General features: G+C 37.2%; 1 protein-coding gene across 2 annotated transcripts in view; it reads right to left on the bottom strand.

The window, feature by feature from the left end:
- The window catches only part of ZC3H6 (zinc finger CCCH-type containing 6), a 52,972-nt gene that overhangs the window by 21,453 nt on the left and 7,418 nt on the right, over positions 1–24,101 (bottom strand). Inside the window, exons 2-3 of one of the 2 annotated variants that reach the window (XM_060170069.1) lie at positions 12,015–12,195; positions 5,095–5,217 (exon numbers count right to left, since the gene is read on the bottom strand). In XM_060170069.1, coding sequence (XP_060026052.1) covers positions 5,095–5,217; positions 12,015–12,195 — 304 coding nt within the window. Of the gene's footprint in view, positions 1–1,481; positions 1,517–1,607; positions 1,667–5,094; positions 5,218–12,014; positions 12,196–24,101 lie in introns of those variants that run through there. The other variant, XM_060170070.1, reaches the window with a different exon arrangement.

Genomic DNA, 24,101 nt, shown 5'->3' with positions numbered 1-24,101 from the left:
ATTGTACATAGGGCTTCCCTGGTGGCGCAGTGGTTGAGAGTCCGCCTGCCGATGCAGGGGACACGGGTTTGTGCCCCGGTCCGGGAAGATCCCACGTGCCGTGGAGCGGCTGGGCCCATAAGCCATGGCCGCTGAGCCTGTGCGTCCGGAGCCTGCGCTCCGCAACGGGAGAGGCCACAACAATGAGAGGCCCGCGTACCGCAAAAAAAAAAAAAAAAAATTGCACATAATTACAGCTTGAGGATCTAGAAAAAGTCAGACCATGACTCATTTTCAGTTTAGTACATTTTAAATGTGATATAAAAATACTGCCCTGGCAGAATACCAACACGAGACTGTGTTTTTAATAAAATGCAGAGAACATACAGAGTGAAGTAAGTCAGAAAGAGAAAAACAAATGTCGTATATTAACTCATACATGTGGAACCCAGAAAAATGGTACAGATGAACCGGTTTGCAGGGCAGAAATAGAGACACAGATGTAGAGAACAAACGTATGGACACCATGGGGGGAATGCGGGGGGTGGGGGCGGGTGGTGGTGGTGGTGGTATGAACTGGGAGATTGGGATTGACATATATACACTAATATTTATAAAACAGATAACTAATGAGAACCTGCTCTATAAAAAATAACAAAATAAAATTCAAAAATTCAAAAAAAAAGTAAAATTCAGAGAAATATTAAGTCCTTTTCAGCAATTATAAAATAGAGAAAAAGTATATAACTAAAGCAATCAAGAAAATCAATTAGCTCATCAGTTTTAAATTTTGAAGATATTATATTAGATTTCCAAATTTTTTTAAGCAACATTTTTAAAGTTTATAAACTGTTCTCAGTCTAGCACTTCAGAAATTCAGAAGGGGATTTACAATTATAGCCAAAAGGCTGTTTCTTACATTTTAAAAAAAGCCACTATGAAAATAAAACAAAAAATAATTGCTTTGATTAAGTTGAAGATTAATTAGTTGAGTGGTACTTACATTTCCTTTTATAAAAAATGTGATTACATTAATTCTTCAAAAATATATTTCAACGCCTAATGAGCAAGGATTACGCTCTGTTAATGGGCGAGTATGAATTTTTCTCTAGAGATTAGATGCTTTTCACAAAAGCTTTAAGTCTTAATATTAATCCAATTCTCTGATTTTTCACAGCCTTTACAAAAATAATCTCCATAATTCCTACTTTTTCAAGCAGAATTATCCCTAAACTTTCAATCCATCCCTCCCTTGTTTTCCCAACTGCAAATAATCCTAATAGCCCTCTAATTATGCAAACCTCAGGGCTTCTTCTGCAGTGACAGACTCTAATGTGGCTTGCTGCAGTGCTTAGTGTTTGCATCAGGGCACCACCCATGCGGTGCAAGCTCTCCAGGAAGCGCTAAATGAATGAGGGGTTACAGAGCAGCCCCAGTTCTCTAGGAGAGTATCTCCTCGTGCTTCACATGTTCACCATTTGGGATGAACAAAATGTACTCACCAGCAAGGATCTAGCAAGTATTTTTAAAAGCCCTCCTAAAGATAAAAGAAATGAAAAAGACTATAAATTTTAATGAAGGATATAGTTTCTCCAATCACTTTGCTTATTGATTATTAGGCTATCTACCTGCTAGAATGTCTGTGGGGGCAGATTTGGTTTCTGTTACACAGGCTGTCACTCTAAGCATGAAATAAGAGAACAGGAGACCCTGAACAAGGATGAGGAAAAAGGAGATATATTAAGTACTAATTTAATAGCTAATTTAATAGCTAGATGCTAATACTATATTCTATTGTCGGCCTATAACTGCAGAAGTGTCATACAGTAGATACTTGTTATCTAATTAAATGAGATTTTTAGGATATACTTTCTAACCTCAGTGAGTCAACACTAAACCATATGTGAAGGAAATGATCCTGAACTTTCTCTTCTAATGGCAGACTAGGTAATTTAATTCAGATCAGTCCTCCTCCTAAAAAAATGCAGCAAAGATAGACAAGATATTTCTTTCAGACCACTGTAGACATCAGAGAGCTAACAAATTAGTGAAGGATTACCCATGGAGTAGATGAAAATCCCCAGAAGTGAGCAGTACTTGGAGCTGTTTTTGCTCTGAAAGCATCAGCCCAGCATGAAAAATCATCTGAAAAGGTTCAACAGCACTTTTGACTATCCTTTCAATCTTTGGGAACAAAAGGAGTCCAGAGTCTGGAAAAAGCAGAAGCCTTAGCGACCCCCACCCACCAGAACTCAGCAAGTGTGGGGTTTTTCAGATACATGCACACTGACCTGAATACTCCTCAGTGCTCCTGAGAGCATCAGGATTTTTCTAGCACAAAATAATACTCAGATTGAAGATTCTGTTCATACAGTGCAACATATTTAAGGAAGACATAAAGTATATCATGTTGTTTTAAATTTTTTTCTGTTTAAAACACATCAAATAATGTTTGCACTTGAAGAGGTAGGTGGCACAAAATTCATATACTGAAGCCCTAACCCCCAGTACCTCAAAATATGACAGTGTTTAGAGAAAGGGCCTTTAAAGAGGTGATTAAGTTAAAATGAGGATGTTAGGGTGGGCCCTGATCCAATTTGACTGCTGCCCTTATAAGAGGAAATTTGGACACACAGAGACACCAGGAGTCCACGTGCACAGAGGAATGACCATGTGAGGACAAAGCAGCACGAAGGTGACCATCTACAAGCCAAGGAGAAAGACCTAAACAGATCCTTCCCTTGTGGCCCTCAGAGGAAACCAAACCTGCCAGCACCTCGATCCTGGACTCAGATCTAGCCTCCAGACTGTGAGAAAATAAATTTCTGTTGTTTAAGCCACCAGTCTGTGGTATGTTGTTATGGCAGCCCTAACAGACAAATACATGACGTATTCTTTATTTTCAAAGGTTTAAAATTTGTAGCATATGTCTTATAAAATATATTTTTTAATATCAGAAAGCAAAGAATGAAATTGAAAGTTTAATTTTTCTCTTTAAAAAGCAGTAACTCAAAACCACAGTGATATCATTTCACACCAATTAGGAAGGCTGTTATCCAAAACAAAACAAACAAACAAAAACAGAAAATAACAAGCTTGACAAGGATGTGGAGAAATCAGAAAAATCTCATGCATTGTTGGTGGAAATGTAAAATGGTGCAGCCTTTGTGGGAAACAGTTGGTAGTTCCTCAGAAAGTTAAATGTAGAAATAACATATCATCAAGTAATTCCACTCCTAGGTCTATACTCCAAAGAATCGAGAGCAGGGTCCCAAAGAGATACCTATACACCCACGTTCACAGCAGCATTATTCACAATGCGCAAAAGGTGGAAGCAATCCAAGTATCTATCGACAAAATGTGGTATATACATATAATTGAATATTATACAGCTTTGAAAAGGAAGGGAATTCTGATACGTACTACAACACAGATGAACCTTGAAAAAATTATGGTAAGTGAAATAAGCCAGACACAAAAGGACAAATACAGCATGATTCCACCTATATGAAGCACCTAGAGCAGGCAAATTTATAGAGATGGAAAGTAGAATAGTGGTTACCAGGAGTGGAGGGAGGGGGAAATTAGGTATTATTGCTTGATAGGTACATGGCTTCTGTTAGGAAGATGAAAAAGTTCTGGAAATGGACAGAGTGATGGTTGCACAACATCATAAATAAACTTAATGTCACTGAACTGTATGTTTTAAAATGGTGAAAACAGTGAATTTTTCCAAAGACATACAAATGGCCAACAGACACATGAAAAGATGCTCAACATCACTAATCATCAGCGAAATGCAAATCAAAACCACAAGGATAGGGCTCCCCTGGTAGCACAGTGGTTAAGAACCCGCCTGCCAATGCAGGGGACACGGGTTTGAGCCCTGGACCAGGAAGATCCCACATGCCGCAGAGCAACTAAGCCCATGCGCCACAACTACTGAGCCTGCGCTGTACAGTCCGCGAGCCACAACTACTGAGCCTGCATGCCACAACTACTGAAGCTCGTGTACCTAGAACCTGTGCTCCACAACAAGAGAAGCCACTGTGCACCGCAATGAAGAGTAGCCCCCGCTCCCTGCAACTAGAGAAAGCCAGCGCACAGCAACAAAGACCCGATGCAACCAAAAATAAGTAATTAATTTTAAAAAAAACACAAAAACCCACAAGGACATATCACCTCACACCTGGCAGAATGGCTATCATCAAAAAGACAAGAAATAACAAGTGTTGGTGAAAATGTGGAGAAAAGGGAACACTTGTACGCTGTTGGTGGTAATGTAAATTGGTGCAGCTGCTGTGGAAAACAGTACAGAGGTTTCTCAAAATATTAAGAATAGAACTACCAAATATCCAGCAATTCCACTTTGGGGTATTTTCGCAGAGAAAATAAAAACACTAATTCGAAAAGATATATGCACCCCTATGTTCACTGCTGCATTGTTTATAATAGCCAAGATATGGAAGCAACCTAAGTGTCCATTAACAGATGAACAGATAAAGAAGATGCAGTATATATATATATATATATATATATATATATGCAGTATACGCAGTATATATACAATGGAATATTACTCAGCCATAAAAAAGAATGAAATCTTGCCATTTGTGACAATAGGATGGACTTAGAGGGCATTATGCTAAGTGAAATAAGGCAGATAGAGAAAGATAAATATCACTATTATTTCTCTTATATGTGGAATCTAAAAACCAAAACAAATGAGCAAACATAACAAAACAGGAACAGATTCACAGATAGAACAAACAAGTGGTTACCAGAGGGGAATGGGAATGAAATAGGTGAGGGAGATTAAGAGGTACAAACTTCCAGTTGCAAAATAAATGAGTCACAGGGATGAAATGTACAGCATGGGGAGAACAGTTAATAATAATGTAATATCTTTGTATGGCGACAGATGGTAACCAAACTTATTGTGGTGATCATTTTATGTACAGAAATATTGAATCCTATGTTGTGCACCTGGAACTAACACAGTGTTGTAGGTCAATTATACTCCAATTTAAAAGAAAAAGAGAGAGAAAAAGAAATAGTTAAAATGGTAAATTTTATGTTCTGTATATTTTATGACAATAAAAATAAAGGCAATACCTGAGGAAATGGAATGTCATAATCCCTGTAGAAACCACTTCTTTTTCTGTGGGAACTTTCTGTATGTTCGACCTCTGAATCAAGGCTGTAGTCTGAACTATCATCACTGGATGGAGAATTATGCTAAAAGAAGGAAAAACCAAAAACGTTACATTTACAAAAGGAATAAAATTTAACTAGTATCTAGATAAGCTTGTTTCAGCCAGAGGTGCCAACCAACAGATTATATTTTCCTAGTAGGTTCTGAAGTATTAACTGGAAAATTCTTGTTCCAAAGACCACCTCCACCCCAACTCCTCTGAAATTTTCTGAGGAATAGTACACCTTCCTCTTTTCTCGGGGATTTTAATGACAGCATTTTCCCCATCATCCCTTTGGCCCAAGGACTTCAAATAGAAAATACTGCACCTCTATGCTCTAAAGTGATCTTAAATTTAAGTTAATCTTTATTTTTAAAATCTTTGGCTGCGTTGGGTGTTCGCTGCTGCGTGCGGGCTTTTAGTTGCTGCGAGCGGGGGCTACTCTTCGTTGCAGTGCACGGCTTCTCACTGTGGTGGCTTCTCTTGTTGTGGAGCATGGGCTCTAGGCACGCGGGCTTCAGTAGCTGTGGCATGCGGGCTCAGTAGTTGTGGCTCGCGGGCTCTAGAGCGCAGGCTCAGTAGTTGTGGTGCACGGGCTTAGCTGCTCCGTGGCATGTGGGACCTTCCTGGACCAGGGCTCGAACCCGCGTCCCCTGCATTGGTAGGCGGATTCTTAACCACTGCACCACCAGGGAAGCCCCTAAGTTAATCTTAAAGGAAATAAAATTGGTTCCTCATCACCAAAAAGAGTCCTAGAACATGAATAGAGTATGAAGTAATTTATTTTTACCTAAAACAGCTTTAGAGTTCTTAATCTATTGCGTAAGTACCCTAAATCTAAAAGATGTCAAAACATTCCAAATTATAAATATAACATAAATCCAACCCACAAAATTGAACAAAGATGAAATGCAAACCACAAGTAATTGACAGTGATTGACAAATATCAAGAATAAGCTTTTTCAAGTATGAATGCAATTTCAAAAAAAAAAATCACGAAATATCCTCCATCTAGCCAAAATAATTACCTTCCCAGGTTGAGCACCCTCTTTAAAAAAATTTTTTGAAGTTCTTATCAACAAAGACACTGACTCTGTATTTTATCATCCTTGCATTCCCAGCATCTAAGACTAGAACAAACTCAGTAAAAATGTACTGAACTAAATTGACCTCTTGATACTTTTAAAGTAGAAGGATCTGTTTTCTTCTATTCCATTCTTAAATGCTGGTTTAAGAAGACAAACTGTTTTCCTCCACCTTGTTCTTAAATGTTCTGGGGTTTAGTTTTGGGGTGCTGTTAATTCTGCTTTTGTTGATCTGATAGGTGATATGAAGATCTTTTTATAATTATGCTATGAAATGCTTCAAGCTTAACTACCTAATCTTTTTGGTTAGGACTTGAAATAAATATTGTCCATTTAAAAGCCAAGTTTGCTCTGTTACTAGCAGAAGTCAGCTCTGGCTCAAAAGAAAACCTTTACCTTGAAGAACACTAAAGGGGTAAGGCTTGCTTAAGAAGAAGTTCAAACAGAGGCATTGCTTCAGGAAGAGCCATCAGAGAAGAGAAGATTCTGTTTAAGGGAGAAGATTCTTCAGTCTAGCCCCCAAAAATGAGTCTAGAACACAGACGTTAAGAAGTCATTAGGAAGGCTATTATAAAAAAATATGTATGTGGCTCACCTACAGTAATAAGAAGTAATTATTAACCCAAAATTAGCAATTGTACTACATTAAAAATAGCTGGAAATAGTAGAGAGTAATTAAAAATTATTAAATTTTTAAGTGAAAAGGATAGTATACTTTTTTTATTTCAGAATTTTTGAGTTTCTTTTTTTTTGGTTATTGTTTGGTATCTGTTTGGTGTTTGAAAGTGTTCCCTTAATTTTGTTATTTTACCTATAATACACTGGTGGATTATTTCTTTCAATACACTTGGTTGGTAAGTACTAAAGTTCAAGTCTAGGGACTTCCCTGGTGGTCCAGTGGGTAAGACTCCACGCTCCCAATGCAGGGGGCCCTGGTTCGATCCCTGGTTGGGGAACTAGATCCCTCATGACGCAACTAAGAGTCCGCATGCCACAACTAAAGATCCTGCATGCTGCAAAGAAGATCCTGCATGCCACAACTAAGACCCAGCCCAGCCAAATAAATAAATGTTTTAAAAATAAATAAAGTTCAAGTCTCAGTGATTATGCTTTCTATAGAACTCTTAACAAACATGACACCACAACGTGGTGAGTAAAGAGGGCAAAAGACATAGTCAAGAACTAATTAACAGGATAGACATTTAGTGACCCCTTTAAATATTCAAACAGTAACAGAAAGAATTTAGGGACTTCAGTGACTTCCCCAAACCATGCCAGCCTTTTCACACCTTTTTGCTTTTGTATTCTCTGTGTCTCTTTGGTCAACGAGCTAATTCCTACCTGTCCTTCAAGATTTATCACAAAAAATCTCCATGTCCAATAGTAAGAGAATGATACTAAAGTATAATACAGTACAGAGCAATCAATTAAAATGGTATTTTAGAAGATTTTATAGAAACAACAAAATGTTTATCTGTACTATTAAGTGAAAATGCAAAATATAAAATCAATTAAATGGCATTTCTCTAATAATAATTGTCCACAAATTCATTATTACTCCTACCCTCAAGAGGTGGAGATTAATTCCTCTCCCTTTGAGTGTGGACTAGACTTAGAAGCTTGCTTCTAGCAAACAGAATTTGTCAGAAGTGATTAGGTTATAAAAAAGACTGTAGCTTTCATCCTGGGTGTTCTCTCTTGCTCTCTTGCTTTGGAGGAAGCCAGCCAAAGCACGAGGTCAAAGAAGTAGTATGTAAAGGGGTCCACATGGTGAGGAACGGAGGCCTGCCAAGAGCCACATGACCGAACTTGGAAGAGGATCCTGCCTTAGTCAGGAGATGACTGCAACCTCGCAGGAAGCGCTGAGCCAGAATACCAAGTTAAGCTGTGCCCACGTTCCTGACACACAGAAACTAGGAGACAAACTTTTGTTGTTTTAAGCTTCTAAGTTTGGGGTAATGTGTTGCGCAGCAATAGTTAACTAATACAGGTTTTGGTATCTGGAAATGCGGTGCTGCCAGTACAAATATCTAAAAGGTAGAACTGGTTTTGGAACCAGACAGTGGATAGAAACTGGAATGATTTTAAGAGGGCACTAGTGAAAGCCTAAGATCACCCTGAATTATTGTTAGTAAAATTCTGGACTTTGGGGCGACTTAAAAGGAAAGTGAGAGAGATCTTATTAAAACTGGAAAAAGGGAGATCCTTGTTATGCAGTGGCAGAAATCTAGCAACACTGTTACATTCAGCAATATGGAAAGTAGAAAATGTGTCTAATGAACTAGGTGATCTAGTTAAGATTTTCAAGCAAAATGTTGAAAGTACCTATCTATGAGGAAAGATAGATGAATTAAAGGAAGAACTGTTAAAAAGGAACCAGGACTTGATGGTTTTAAAAGTTCTTAGCCTCAAAATATCTAACTTTGTTTTTGTGCTTCCTTTTTTCTTAATTAGTTTGGCCAACCCGTGCTGCAGGGGGCACAGGTTCGATCCCTGATGGGAGAACTAAGATCCTGCGTGCCGTGCAGCATGGCCAAAAAAAAAAACAAACTACTGACTTTTCATTCTAATTTGTTAAATTCTACTTATAACTTTATTAAGCCCTTCCTTTTTGTTTCTGTCTTACTTTGCTGTTTTCTAGATTTTAATACTATAATAATTTTTCTTCTGATAATTTTTTAGCTATCTTCCATATGTCAAATTCTATTATTATTTTCATGTAATTCGGCAGATTTAGTCTGCATTCAAAAGTGTTTCTGTTTTTCGACTTTGTTATTTATGTCTAGATTTATTGCATTGTGGTTTGAGATTGCTCTTTGTACTATTTCTACTCCATCAAATTAATTGGAGTTTTCTTTGTTGCCTATGACATGGTCTATTTTTATGAATATTCCAAGTATACTTGAGAGAAAGATATATTCTCAGGATTCAGAGCTTACTATATATTTATAATATTTATAATACTATATATTATAATATTATAATATAATATTATAATATTTCTTTAATATCCTTACCACCTTTTCATCCATTTGATTAATCTCCTTGGGTTAAGAGAGGTATACTGGTGTATCTCCTGTTATTACTGTATTCCTGTCTATTTCTTCTCATAGTTCCTATAGTTCCTGCTTTATGAAAACTGATGTTTAAGGGGATATTAAATAACAATAAATAAATAAATCTTCACTGTGAATTATAACCTTAACATTATAAAATGCCCTTCTTTGTTTCTTTCAATGCCTTTTTGACCTAAATTTGACTTTTTCATATATCAACACTGTGATTTCTGCCTTTTCTTTCTTTGCATCTGCCTGGTATAGCTTCACCCACTTTTCATTTTTTTATTTTTTTAACATCTTTATTAGAGTATAATTGCTTTACAATGGTTTTACCCACTTTTTAAATCTTTCTCTTTTACATAGCTTAGAGTTGGATTTTGCATTGTTGGGAGGTATATCTTTTGGTATTAGAAAGATTATATTTTTGTTTCAGTTATTTCTTTCAAGTTGTCTTTTTCCAATAACCTTAGTCCCTATCCCTTCTTTGCATACTATTTGTTTACTAGTAGGACCAATATTGAAATTAGGCAGTAACCTCTTCTTCTACTTCCTCTCTTTCATTCCCAGGATAATAATTTGAAGTATATTTAAAAAGTCTCAGTTAATAACTAAAAAACTACCAAGAAGGTTATCCTGCTTACCATATATTCTTCTGCTTTCCCTGACGTTTTTTACAGCTGTAATGTTTCGATACATAATTTACTGCCCCCCATGTCCATCATTTAGTCTTAGCTTTACAGACTAATACGTAGTGTATGTAGATCACTCTCACTTTTTCAACCAGTCATTTTGGTTATCTGAACGTGTGCTCTAGGAGATTCTATGAGAAGTCTTATGATAATATTTCCTGACTTCTATTATATACAGCTTTTCTGAGGACTTTATATTTGAAGTTCAGTATTTAGCTGGATATAAAATGCTTGGCTTGCATTTTATTCAAATACGTTACTCCATTATCTTCTGGCATAAAATGTTGATATCAAAAATTTTTCTATAAATCTGATTTCCCTTTCTTAATAAGTGGCTTGGTCTTTTTGCCTAAATGACCAAAGGATTCCCTTTTCCCCCAGTTCTGCTGATGCTGTTTGATCATAGTCTGTATTATTTTCTTAATTTTTAAAAATCATTTTGAAATGTTAGGTTAAGTTTTTCATGTTTTGTGGGCATTCTTTCCTTTCTGGAAGAATATTATTCTCCCCAGTTTCCTCTTTTTTTTTTTAATAAGAATAACGTATATGGAATGTGGTCATGGTCCAATCTTGTTGCTCATGTGTCAAAGGAGGAATGAGCCAGGAAAACTTTCCTAGCTTCACTCTCTAGGGTTATTTCTTCTGTCGTTAGCACATGAGGTATTAAAAAACATGGCTGTGTATCTTCTGAGATATGCCACCCCTGCTCCCTTCCCCCATTTTCTTTCCTTGGCCCTAGTATTCTTGTCCTCTCAACTTAGATTCTACTCCTAGCAGTTTTCTCCTCAGGGTGGGACTCTGTCCTAGAAGAGATTTAGTTGATGAGTATTCATCAGGCACAGACCATTCTAGCACCATACAATCTTACGTGGTCACCTTATACTCATGTGGGAATTGGGAGCTAGTAAAGTCCCCTCTCAGTTTCCATTGCTGTTTCTCAGTTTGGCCGACAGGCTTTCCATGTTCACTGGGGACTCCTGCATTGAGATGAATACCTGTTGGTAGTTTGTTTTCTGCAAGTTCTTTTTACCTTTCTTCTGCTTCATTTCACACAATTGCTGATCCTACTCTGGTCTTGTTGCTGTCTGTGGTTGCTGTCTGTGGTTTTTTATTTTTGAGGTTTGTGAAGATAACTTGTTAGTTCATTTTTTGGTAGATGCTGCCAATGAATTTTTGGTTTTGCTATTCTAATTGCTCTGTTTTTATGGGGGAAATTCAGGGAGTTTCAAAAACTACCCCACCACTGCTGCCAGCTTTTCTCTGATTTCTCTGTCAGTATAGGTTTCCCTTCTTCTCAACCGCAATCCACATTATTCTGTATCCAGCACCCAAGTGCTCTCTTGATAGCATTTGTTTTTCAATTGTTTACAGCTCTCTCCTTCCCTTTTCAATGTAATCTCTATAACAGCAGAGACCATTTCATTCATTACTATAACCCCCAGCATACAGCACAGAGATTTCCACAGCAAGCACGCAATAATACTTACAAATGAATAAATAAATGAATGGATGGACAATGCCAGTGCTGTTAATCTACATCTGTAGAGAATGAAACTTTCTTTCCTTAAGCTTTCAGTATTCTTGCATACAATCTTCCATCAATTTAAAAGATTTATTCTAATTTGCATTAAAAGTTACTTTGATTATTTAATTTTTTTATTGGAGTTGAGTTGCTTTACACTGTTGTGTTAGTTTCTGCTATACAGCAAAGTGAATCAGCTATACGTATACATATATCCCCTCTTTTTTGGATTTCCTTCCCATTTAGGTCACCACAGAGAACCTAGTAGAGTTCCCCTGTGCTATACAGTAAGGTTCTCATGAATATTTTTTAAATCTTTAAAACATTTCATATAATCTTTATGTTCATAAAATTTCTTAAGCACATAAAAAGATCTAATCCATATATTTTATAAGAAAACAGGCAATGATTTATACTTTGTAATTTTCAGTGTTTTATATTTCATAAAAATTTACCAAAAGAATAAAAAGTAGATTCTAACTAACCTTATGTTTCTCACGTTTTCTCCTTTTGGACTTTTTCTTCTCTTTTTCTTTCTTGTGTTTTTTCCTTGATTTTCTGTAGGCTTTCTCATTTTTCTGCTTTTCATCCTCTTTTGCTTCCTGTTCTTGTGTTTCTTCAAATCCTGCATCATCTATTTCACCATCTTCTAATTCACCATCTTCTCTGTAAAAGACAATGAAAATTTTAATTTTCAAAAGTCAATTCTAAGAGAATCTTACAGAAACAGTTCCAAAAGAAAAAAAAAGCATGAGCCAAGAATTTAAGTTATACTCATTTAGATCAGGGGTTGGCCAATTTTCTATAAAGGGCTAGATAGTAAACATTTTAAATTTGCAGGCCACATATGGTTTCTGTTGCAAAATCTCTCTTTTTTTACAACACCCTTCAAGAACATAAGAAGCAATTTCAGCAGCCATAGTTTGCCAACCTCTGATTTAGAGTAAGAGCATTGACTCTCACTCAGTAAACGAATAAATGCGTGAATGCAATAGTATCCCAAGGTAATACAGCAATAGTTACCATCTATAATACTAAGCTACCATAAAAATGAAAGAAAGAAAGAAAGAAGAAAGAAAGAAAAAGAGGGAGAGAGGGAGGGAGGGAGGAAGAAAGGGAGGAAGAAAGAAATTAAAACACTTTAGGAAGCAAACATTCTAACTACAGGAAGGAATTTAACTTAGTGACCTGTAGACAGCTATAAATAGCTTTAAAATAAAAGCAATGTAATATATTAATTCTCACCATAAGAGTAAACTTCAATAAGAAGACAAATTTCAATAGGTAGATAAGTAATCTACCTACTGAAACCTGAACCACAAAAGCAGAATAATAAATTCCTCAACTTGAATCTGTAAAAAATATTCAGAGTAAAACCCCAAATCTACAAATCTTTATATTAATTATGACATTTTTATAGTTATAGAAGCCCCAACGTTCACTAACAGTATTTTAAATGCAAATTAACCAACTGATCTACATGGGAAGATAAATACATAAAATAATTTTAACATTTTATCCTGTTTCCATACAGTTTGAAAAAATGCAAACAACTACAAATATTACATGGTGATACAGAAAGATAAATGTCTTTTGTGACTGGAAGCAAATGAGAAGCACACAAACTATGGTGTGTGCATTTTAAAGATACTTTTAAATTACTAGAAATGTGTGATTTCTAAAATGCAAAACTGATCATGTAGCACTCTCCTGCTAAAAATCTTCAATGATGTGATATCTCAAATTTGCTTCAAACAATCCACTGAGGATGAAGGAAGTGGCCTCAACAAGACTGGCCATGAGTTGGTAATTGCTGAAACTGTGGGATGTGTATATAAGGATTCATTCTACCATTCTATCAATATGTGTTTGAAGTTTTCCATAATAAAAAAGACAGTATCAGTGATTCCCTTCTGACCTGAGGATGATGTCAACACTCCTTGACTCCAAAAGGCCCTTTATAATTGAGTCCCTGATTCACCAGCTAATTTCAATTCAAGTCCCCAAGCCTTAAACATTGCCTTAAAAACTCTCATTGCCCTGCTCCTCTCAACATCCACCCTCTCACCTCCTTCACCGGCTAAGTCCAATTCAATCTTTAGGACCCGGTTTAGATGTCCCTTCCTGCAAGATGCCTCCACTGACTACTCAGGATTAGGTGAGCTGCTCCATCCTAAGCACTCCCCTAATAATTCTCATTTCTTTATCTCTGCACTCTACACGTTATGTCTGAATGACTTGCTTATTGGTTGGTGAAAGCGGGGTATGGGACTGTCTTTCACAGCTGTATCTCCTAATCCCTAGCACGGTGCCCTGCTTTTTACTGAATGACTGAATGTAAAATACCCATAACCCTTGCCATTACAGAACAGGCACACAATATCACCCTGTATTGACTGTGAAGTCAATGTTGTTTTTCTCCAGTTTCCATCATAAAATCAGAGGTATATGTCTATTTAGGTGGACTTGAAAATTTCATGTGAGGCAGGTTCAGCATACTGGCTGTTTTAATTTAAAAAGTTTTGAGCTTTCATAACACTATAATACCTATGGCCCAAGAAAAATGAGTGCATATATTCACCCAAGGACAAGTATAAAGAAGTTTTTTAACAGCTTTAGTCATGATGGTAAAAAACTGTAAACAACCCAAATCTCCATGAACACGTGAATGGATTAATAGTGTTTCATTTACATAATGGAATACTATAAAGCCAAAAAACTTAACTACTGTACTGCTACACATAATACGATGAATGTTACAGACATAAGCAAAAGAAGCCAGACACAAGGGACTACTGTCTGACTCCATTTATATGCACTTCAAGAACAGGCAAAACTAATCTATGGTGATGTGAGTTAGAACAGCGATTACCTCTTGGAGGGTTATAGCTGACAAAAAAGGAGTACTAAGAAGCCTCCTAGGTTGTTAAAATATTCTCTATAGATGGGTATGGTGATTACTACATATACACGTGTGTAAAAATTCATCAATTCTTAAAAATTCATTTAAGAATTGTGCATTTTACTGTCTACATGTAAAAATCTAAATGCAAACAACAACAAAATCTACAGGTGTTCATCCTTTCTTTTACCATCATTCTCCTCCAGTTTGAGCTCCTTAAATCATACCTTAAAACCACTAATTCATAATTAGCATTTTTGACTAGAGCTATTTAAATAAAATACTCAAGCTGAAAATGCTGCACATGATTATGTTCTACTTTACTTAAATTCTTTACCTGTGACATACGGGAATTTATATTTGTTATTAAACATAAAACACTGAAAGTTTAAAATTTTTTCTTTCTTTTCCTTTAGCCTCTTTATCATTTCAACATTCATACAATAACACATTTAAATTTGTAAATTTATGTTTGGTTACATAAAGGAGAGTAAAAGGAAATGAAGAACAATGATCCACACTTCTATGAGCTGCTTCCAATGCTTTAAAAAATCACCTTTGGGCACAGATGGAAAGCATGTGTGGCATAATGGAAAAAGGAGACTTAGTAGGAGGAAAACTGGATTCTAATTCTAGCTCTGTCAGCAAAATAAAATAAAGCTTTCTTGACTGAGCACCTACCAATGTATCAGATACTAATCCAGCTCTGTGAAAAATCAAAAATAGAAGAGATAATAGAAGTAATTAAGAGTGCTTGCCATTCTCTAGATTTTGAATTAACACTATTATGAAAGCTGTTGTGGTTATTAAACCCAAGATAATTTGTTTTTTTTTGTTTTTTGTTTTTTGCTGTACGCGGGCCTCTCACTGTTGTGGCCCCTCCCATTGTGGAGCACAGGCTCTGGACGCACAGGCTCAGCGGCCATGGCTCACGGGCCCAGCTGCTCCGCGACATGTGGGATCTTCCCGGACCGGGGCACGAACCCGCATCCCCTGCATCGGCAGGCAGACCCTCAACCACTGCGCCACCAGGGAAGCCCAATTTGTTTTAATTTAATAAATAAAAAATAAAAGTTCCTAAGTCAACCATATATGGGTGACTTTTTATTAATGTAAAAATAGGGGGCTTCCCTGGTGGCACAGTGGTTGAGGACCTGCCTGCCAGTGCAGGGGACACGGGCTCGAGCCCTGGTCTGGGAGGATCCCACATGCCGTGGAGCAACTAGGCCCGTGAGCCACAACTACTGAGCCTGCGCGTCTAGAGCCTGTGCTCCGCAACAAGAGAGGCCGCGATAGTGAGAGGCGTGCGCACCGCGATGAAGAGTGGCCCCTGCTTGCCCCAACTAGAGAAAGCCCTCGCACAAAAACGAAGACCCAACACAGCCAAAAATAAATAAATAAATTTAAAAAAATAATAGAATGATTATGTCCTTTTTAGAAGGAGTCATATTCATGTCACAGACATGTACATAACCGTCCAGTTAATAAACAAAATTATCTTTAAAAGAATTTCTCTCAGGCATATCCATAAAGACAGTTAGACTAGAGGAAGAATGGGGAATGATTGCCAATAGGTACAGAGTTTTTTTTAGGAGTGATGAAAAGTGTTCTAAAATTAGATAGTGGTAGCAGTTGCATAACTCTGGAACATCCTAAAAATCAGTGAATTGTATACTTTAAAAGGTGAATTCTATCTCAATAAAGCTGTCATTTTAAAAAATAATAAAATAAAATTTTAAAAGATTTTATCTCTAGATTTAAATATCTAGACTGGAGACAACTAGAGAAAATCATAATACACTGTAGTATAAATTAAAGACTCTGAAACTGGTCAATGCCCTCACTGTTATTCTGAGGTAACTAGTCACTAAATCCTTACAAATTGATACGCCTCAATAGAGAATTCTACTTTTCTCCATTTTGATATTGTTGGCTATTAAAATAAATTAACCTGAACCATTCAGTCTTACCTCCACAGGTAGTGTCTGCTTTTTCTTTATGCTTGCCTAAAGGCTCCTGTTACAAGCTATAGATCAGAAACTGAGTCTTCTGGAAGAAACACAAAAGCCTCAATAAAAGACTATACAGGGCTTCCCTGGTGGCGCAGTGGTTGAGAGTCTGCCTGCCGATGCAGGGGACATGGGTTCGTGCTCCGGTCCGGGAAGATCCCACATGCCGCAGAGCGGCTGGGCCCATGAGCCATGGCCGCTGAGCCTGCGCGTCCGGAGCCTGTGCTCCACAACAGGAGAGGCCACAACAGTGAGAGAGGCCCGCGTACCGCAAAAAAAAAAAAAAAAAAAAAAGACTATACAAGTGCTCCTGATGGATGATATTACAAAGATATTACTCATGAACACAAGCTTCCTGGGATAAGCTGATAATGATCACTACAAAAAAGACATTTTTCAGAGTAGACAAGTTTATAGAAGTAGACTGCTTATCCTAAAACCAAGAGAACACAAATTTTCTAGATGCTTGAAAATGATTGCTTGTAGCACTTTTCATGCTTTGTTCTAATTCATCCTGTCATTTCTCCCTTACCATGGATGATAAATGTAGAGGAACTGCTCTGTACCAGTGCCCTGGCAACCCTACATGTCTCCACATAGGCCACACAGGCAAGGCTCAACCACAGGCTGACCTAAACCTTAGCAGATGCCCTGTGGTCCCCCCGAAGTATGGAAAGATAGGTGCTGCTGCAAGGCTATTTCTCACCCACCTCCTTATTTCGTGGGAGGCTGCTATAAGGCAATTTCTCACCCACCTTCCCTGCTTCCGGTGAGGACTTAGATTTTCCACCTTGCCCACTCCTAAATGTACAGCTGCAGGCTGAAAAAAACTGCATAGCTGCAGTATAGAAACTGTTCCTCAGCAACAAGAGTGCCCTACCACTCACATTACCTATGATCCTCTGGTCTCTTTGATTTCAGTGTTATCCTGTAGGACAAGGGACACGAGAAGCTGACCCGATGCTGATATTGAATTTGTCGTCTATGTATGAAATAAACTCTCTGAATCTTACTCGCTGAACCTGTAAGCAGGTGTCACAAAAAACTTGCTTGGGTCTAGGATTTGCCCATGCCTGCTCTGATTGTTTCCCTCAATCTGTATAGCTTATGTGTGATCCTCTTGCTTAAGCCCTAACCTAACTCCCTACCTTATACCTCCCAAACTAGGTATTTCCCCTCAAGGAAAACACTGGCTGGCCATATTGGGGTCATGGAAGAGCTACCTAACTTGAGTTTCTGTGCTTTTATGTTTATCCCAAACTGGACCTTGAACATTTACATCCTAGATGGTTTATCAGCATTTGTTTCAGAGTTTGTCTTTACAAATTACCAGTGGTAAAATCTGGATACCTACCAGCCTTCAAATCACTTTTTATCCTTATCCTTTACCCAATACATTCTTACACCCTCTGGAATGTACTGGTTTGCAGAAACTCAGCTTATCCCTTTAAAATGACTATCTACAGCCACGGCAATTTTCACTTGGTTTGTTTTACTCCCCACGCCTGTCTTAGAACTTAGTCAAAGTCTCAACCCAAATACAAATTCCTTCAGGAATGGGATTTTGTATAAATATATGGGCAAAATTATATATTTTAACTAGCCTAATAGCCTTCATAGTCCTATGACAATCTTTGCAAATTTTGTTTAATTCTATGTATGTTATCTGTACCCCAGAGATAACAGAATTCCTTTGTTACTTTTGTTACAAGTAATTGCTCTTTTGTTTTTAAAACTATATGTGGCCCTTCTAATCTTTATTTCCTGAATCAACAACATGGTTTCACATATTTACTTCATCAAAACCTAACTTGCATATATAAATAAAAAGTATATATAACAATGTAATAATTAGACATTTTTAGATATTTCCTTCCTATCTCCTTCAGGAGACCATGCTTCTCTGGGAGTGTCTGAAGGGACACTGATCTCCTAGAGAAAAAAAAAACAAACAAAAACTGTTGCTCCCTTAAAGCTAGAATCCTTAGGGCTCTATCTTCAACTAAGGGGGTCATATAACTTGGAAAAATATATCAAAAATGTGTTGTTAACATTGACTGAAAGAATAAATAATACTGTAAAGCCTTAAAAGTACAACAAACTAAAGTCATTGATCCACGTGGTTGTAGATCACAGCATGGCCCTGGACTTCTTCCTGGCAAGCCAAGAAAAATATACAATATGGCTGATACTTCCTGCTTCTTATGCAATAATTCCATAAGGAAAGTTGACCAATCTATACTCAAACTGAAAGACAACTTGGCTATCAAATGTGGACTCAGCAGGAGCCTTAACATCTAACCTCCTGGTCAAGTGAGGAATCTTTGGTCATCATTCTCAAGTGCCTTCCAGTTTCTCCTTTTAACAGTCACGGCTACTCTTACTTTTCTTTCAATGCCTGGTCTCCAGAGTCAGATATGCTACTGCACAGCTGTTATTTCATGAGATGGTACAAAAATTTATTTTTATAACAGAAGGAAAACAAAGGGACTCAGTTAAGCCAAGGCCTTTTTAATCAGAGTTCCTACAAGATCGTAGCGTACACGTTAACTTGCTGTTTACGTGAGTAGGACAAGGGGAGACTGTTAAAGCTCTGCCAAGTTCCCAACATGCGCATACAAAAAAAGTGCTGTGTGTCCTTGAGCCTAACAGACACTTTCATATCCCTCCTCAGACATCGTCATAAAGCAATGCCTGTGCTTTTGTGACAGAAGCAGAAAAAAATCAAAAGGAAGAATTTCTATTTCCCAAATGAACCAATCAGAACGTAATATCTCGAATTCCTCCCAATATGTAATAAACATTTTATACTCCTCTTTATCCCTTCCACTTTCAGCATGGAGAGACCCACTGAACTTGTTTCTTAGCCAGCAAGCAGATTAACAGATTAATTTTGCCTTTTTTTTTAAGGTTCTGATAGAGTTCTATTATTCCTTGGAAGCTATTTATAGAGACTTTTATTGAACAAACTGTAAAATATGTAAATAAATCACAGTTAAAATTCTAAAGCTTAAAACAGTGCTAAGACTAAGATTAGTTTACATAGCGGCATGCCAGAAATCCCGGACTAATTTCTAGATGTAAGCTGCAAATTTGACCCTGAGCTTTAGGAAACAGGATAAGGTATAAGACAACAGTGCTTTTAGGACAAGAACAGATCAGTTGCTCAAGAGAAGCACAATTTTGTTTCTGGGAGAAGGGAGAGAAATTTCTCCTCTGAGTCCTTATAAATATTATCAGATACAATGGGCAGTACTTGATACAATGGACACTATCTTCAATAGTGTCCATACAACAGTTTATCACTTACAGCATACCCCAATTTGAACCAAGGGCATGATGCCAAAGTTCAATTGAGAAGAAGCAATTATATGAGGAAACAAAGTAATATTGTCCAAGTACACAACCGTCTGGTGTTCTGATTTAATCCAGGGATGAAAACCACAGCATCTAGAGCAGCATTTCTCAAAAACTATATGTTTATAAGAATCTTCTGCCCTCCCAGCAAAAAAAAAAAAAAAGTGCCATTCATTCATTTAACGTATTTATTCACTACTAACTGGGGATACGATGGTAAACAAAAAAGACACGGCTTTCTTCTCTCATGAAGTTTTCAATCTAGTGATGGCGGAGACAGACATCAAAGAATCACACAAATAAATATAAAATAACAACCATATACGAAGGAGGTAAAAGTGCTACGAGTGTACACAATAGGGAAAAGTCATGTCAGGGAAGTCTGGAAGGCTTTCCCTGAGGAAGTCATGAATGAACTGAGATGATGAGTTAGCCTAGGAGAATAGGGGTAGGGAAGGGCCTCTGGCAGACAGAGAAAATAGGATGAGCAAAATTTCTTTGTATGAGAAGTGAGGCAGGAACGGAGACAAGGCCAGTGACACTGGATCATAGAGGAAAGGGGAGAAGCTGGTTCATAATTATACTGGAGTGATGGGTAGCACTAGATCATGCAGGGCTTTGGGCATGTTTGGAGTTTATCCTAGAGAAATGAAAAAACACTGAACGTGTTTTTTCCAGGAAAGGAGGCATTGTAATTAGATCTCCATTTTGAAATACAAATTTTGGCATTGTAATTAGATCTCCATTTTGAAATACAAATTTAATTGAGAGTGAAAAACAGATCTAGAGGAGAGACAAAACAGATACAGCAAAAGTAGGATGCCACTGCAACAATCCAAAAGAAGAATGGAACAGATATGGAGATGCTGATACTAGACGCACTCCACTCGAATACAATCACTCTGTTACTGATAGGAATGTTTTTTCTCCAACAGTGTTGAGGCAAAAAAAAAAAAAAAAAATTAGCTGAAAGCTACTAATATCGAGAAATGAATAGACTATTATCTTTCAGGCAATCCTCTGTGAATATTACAAACATTCCCATGATTTATACCTTTAAAATGTCACCTCATTATTGCTGAAGTGACCATTCCTTTGAATTGGGTCAAGATTTCCCTTAAAAATAGTAAGGATATGAATGAATAATATGTTAATATTCTCTATCATAGCAGCACGTAATCCCAATCATTTAAGCCTCAAATTATTCAAAGAAGGCATTATAATTACCTGATGCAGTAATGAATGTATCAGTAGTATAATAAAGAAACATCTAAATTCAAGCAATGTAACTTCCTGGTGAACTTCCCAGTATAAATTTTGTGCAGAGTACACCATGAAGTTATTAAATTAAAAACCTTTTGAACAAAGAAAAGGAGTCCTTAGAGGGAGATTTATGCTTTTATTTAAACACATTTTCAGGAAATAACAAAGATTAAAAACAAATGATCTATACATTCAACTAAAGCACTTGGAAATGGGTAAACTGAAAAGAAGAGTGAAAATAATACATAAGAGGACATAAATCAACAAAATAGAGAAAAACAATAGAGGATACAAATAAAACTAAAGGTTATCTTTTAAAGAAGCATTACAAGTCCCCATTCACTACAGTACCAGGTTGTCTTAGTCCTGCAAGCATTCAAATCTAGATATGAACAAACAGAAAGTGTAAATGATTCAATTTTAGCTGTAGTAAGTTAACTCTGTTTCCCCATAAAGGCCAAAATATTGCCTGGAACCTTTCAAAAGCTTGGGGCCATCAGAGGATTATGGATATATGACTTAAACAAATAATTTAAAAATATTCCTCAGGGCTTCCCTGGTGGCGCAGTGGTTGAGAGTCCGCCTGCCGATGCAGGGGTATACGGGTTCGTGCCCCGGTCCGGGAAGATCCCATGTGCCGCGGAGCGGCTGGGCCCGTGAGCCATGGCCGCTGAGCCTGTGCATCCGGAGCCTGTGCTCCGCAACGGCAGAGGCCACAACAGTGAGAAGCCCGCGTACCGCAAAAAAAAAAAATTCCTCAGCAATTTTTCGTCTATACTTTTCGTCATCTAATTATTTCACTATTTGTCTATCTTCAATTCCAGCTAATGTGTTCATGATAAACTAATATTAATTCTGAAGTAAAATAACATCTCAATCCAAATTTGTAGTCAAAAAATAAAATTATTTTTATATCATCATATAATACGATTGTCAACAATTACTGAGCACTTACTAGGCTGCCAGGCATGTTGGGTCAGTTCATTTTACCCTCATGTTAACTCTATGAAATACAGGTGACCCTTGAACAACATGTGGGTTGGGGTGCCGACCCTCCACGTGTAATTTATAGTCGGCCCTCTATATCTGAGTTCCTCAAAACCATGGTTCCGTATCTGCAGATTCAACCAACCCAGGTTCGTGTAGTACGTAGTCTTTCCTATTGGGAAAAAAAATCCAAGTGGAAGTGGACCCAGGCAGTTCAAACCAGTGTTGTTCAAGGGTCAACTGTAACTATTATTATCCCCATTAAACTGGTGAAGAAAGGAGACAAAAAGCTTAACTAACTCTGCTAGTAGATGACAGAGCTAGAACCCAGCCTAGGCCGTCTGATTCCCAGGCCCATCTTTCTTAACCCTGTTGCTATAATAGTCACAACATGTGTTTAGTCTTAGGAAGAAAGTGCAAATAGCTAAACCCCTTAATAGTAGAGATTAAGAATTATAGAGATTAAGAATTATACCAAATGGTGGCTAACACATGAGGGTGTTTACTGTAAAAATTTTTTCAACATTTTTGTATGTTTAAAGTAATAAAATTTGGGGAAAAAAACTTCATCAACACATGATTTGGGTGGTATTTTAAGAGATGATACAGAGAAACTTGCGGTCTGGAAGTTGCATTTCTGACACGTAAAGTAAATGTGCTATACTCCAATAAAAATTAATTAAAATAGAGTAAATGTGAGTTACTTAAATTCCACAGGAGTTATTTTAAGATCTGTCAGGAAACAGAGCTACCAGGCTAGACCAGTTGGATTGATGATATAGGGTTTTCTTTTTAATGAACAGTCTGTTTTTAAGTGCTCAAAGGAAAATTTTTTTATTGAACAGATTAAAAAAAAGACTCGATCAAATCATGAGAGCTGGAAAATGGGTCTCCCTATTTCATTTCAGGGTTCCAAGCAAGCTGATAAAAAGGGGTGCAGTCCAGGTAACCGCCTACCAAATGAAATTCTCTACATCAAAGTCAGAGAGGGGAAGAAAAGAGAGGAATGTTGCAAGAAACGAAAATTGCTATGTTATTACTAAGGCTTGCCATTCAATTAAAACAAGACGGGGCTAAGCACCAACATCCAGAAAAGAATGTGTAATACTTAATAAGGTAGTTGGCTTTGACCCAAACCAAAATCAAACAGGCAAAAAACCTCTCTTATTTAATGAGGACCCAGGGCTCTGGCAAAGTGAGGTCACCTGAACCTGGAAATTAAAGTAGGAGTGTTAAACAAGTAACCAACAACAGATTTCTTAAAAGGACTATATAATGCTTTAAACTTGTGATATGTTAAAACTGAATACTTAAAAATAATCATAGTAGGGCAGAAGAAGAAAGGTTCTAGAGCCAGAAGGATGTGGCTTCAAATTCTGTTTCTAGGTATATAACCTTGAACAAATGATCTCAACCTCTAATATTCAGTTTCCTCAACTACAAAATGTAATGAATCAATTTACCAGCACAGAGTTAAGGAGTAAGTGAGATAAAGTTAGGTAATTACTTAGCACTGTACCTAGGAGACAGCCCTCAACAAGTTTCCTTTCTTCTTGTGATCTACTTGAAATACATGCATTTGAATAAAATGGGTATGCTAGACTACAGGTACTTCCACAGAAACTGGGAAAGGTTATAAATCCAAGGAGCATGGATTGTAACGGGAAATTTCTCTTATTTTCCTTCAGAGAATAACAATGAAAAACTATCTGAAACAAGTAGAAGCAGAAAGGAATCTGGGGTAGACTAACTTTGGAGTCTGTTCCTGAGGGCATTTCTACTTATCATTAAGCAACACCTAGCAATGACAGTCTGTGTGAAAGCTTCCATATTTCCAAAGTCTCCTGAATGCAGCAAGACACAAGATGGAGTATAATACCTAGTATTCAGAGGGATTATGATGACAATACATATTCATGATGATCCTAAGTAACTAAGAAAAAGCTAAATCAGTAACTATTTAGTAAGACGGGAAGGCATGCCATGTATTTTAAGAGTTCCTTCAAAAAAATTCACAAATTTGGTTTCTGATAAAATCTTTGCTAATGCTTAAT

The sequence above is a fragment of the Lagenorhynchus albirostris genome, chromosome 13, assembly GCF_949774975.1.
Source record: "Lagenorhynchus albirostris chromosome 13, mLagAlb1.1, whole genome shotgun sequence".
NCBI classification, from domain to species: Eukaryota; Metazoa; Chordata; class Mammalia; order Artiodactyla; family Delphinidae; genus Lagenorhynchus; species Lagenorhynchus albirostris.
The sequence above is the reverse complement of the archived record's forward strand: the minus strand, read 5'-3'. Positions and strand labels throughout refer to the sequence as shown.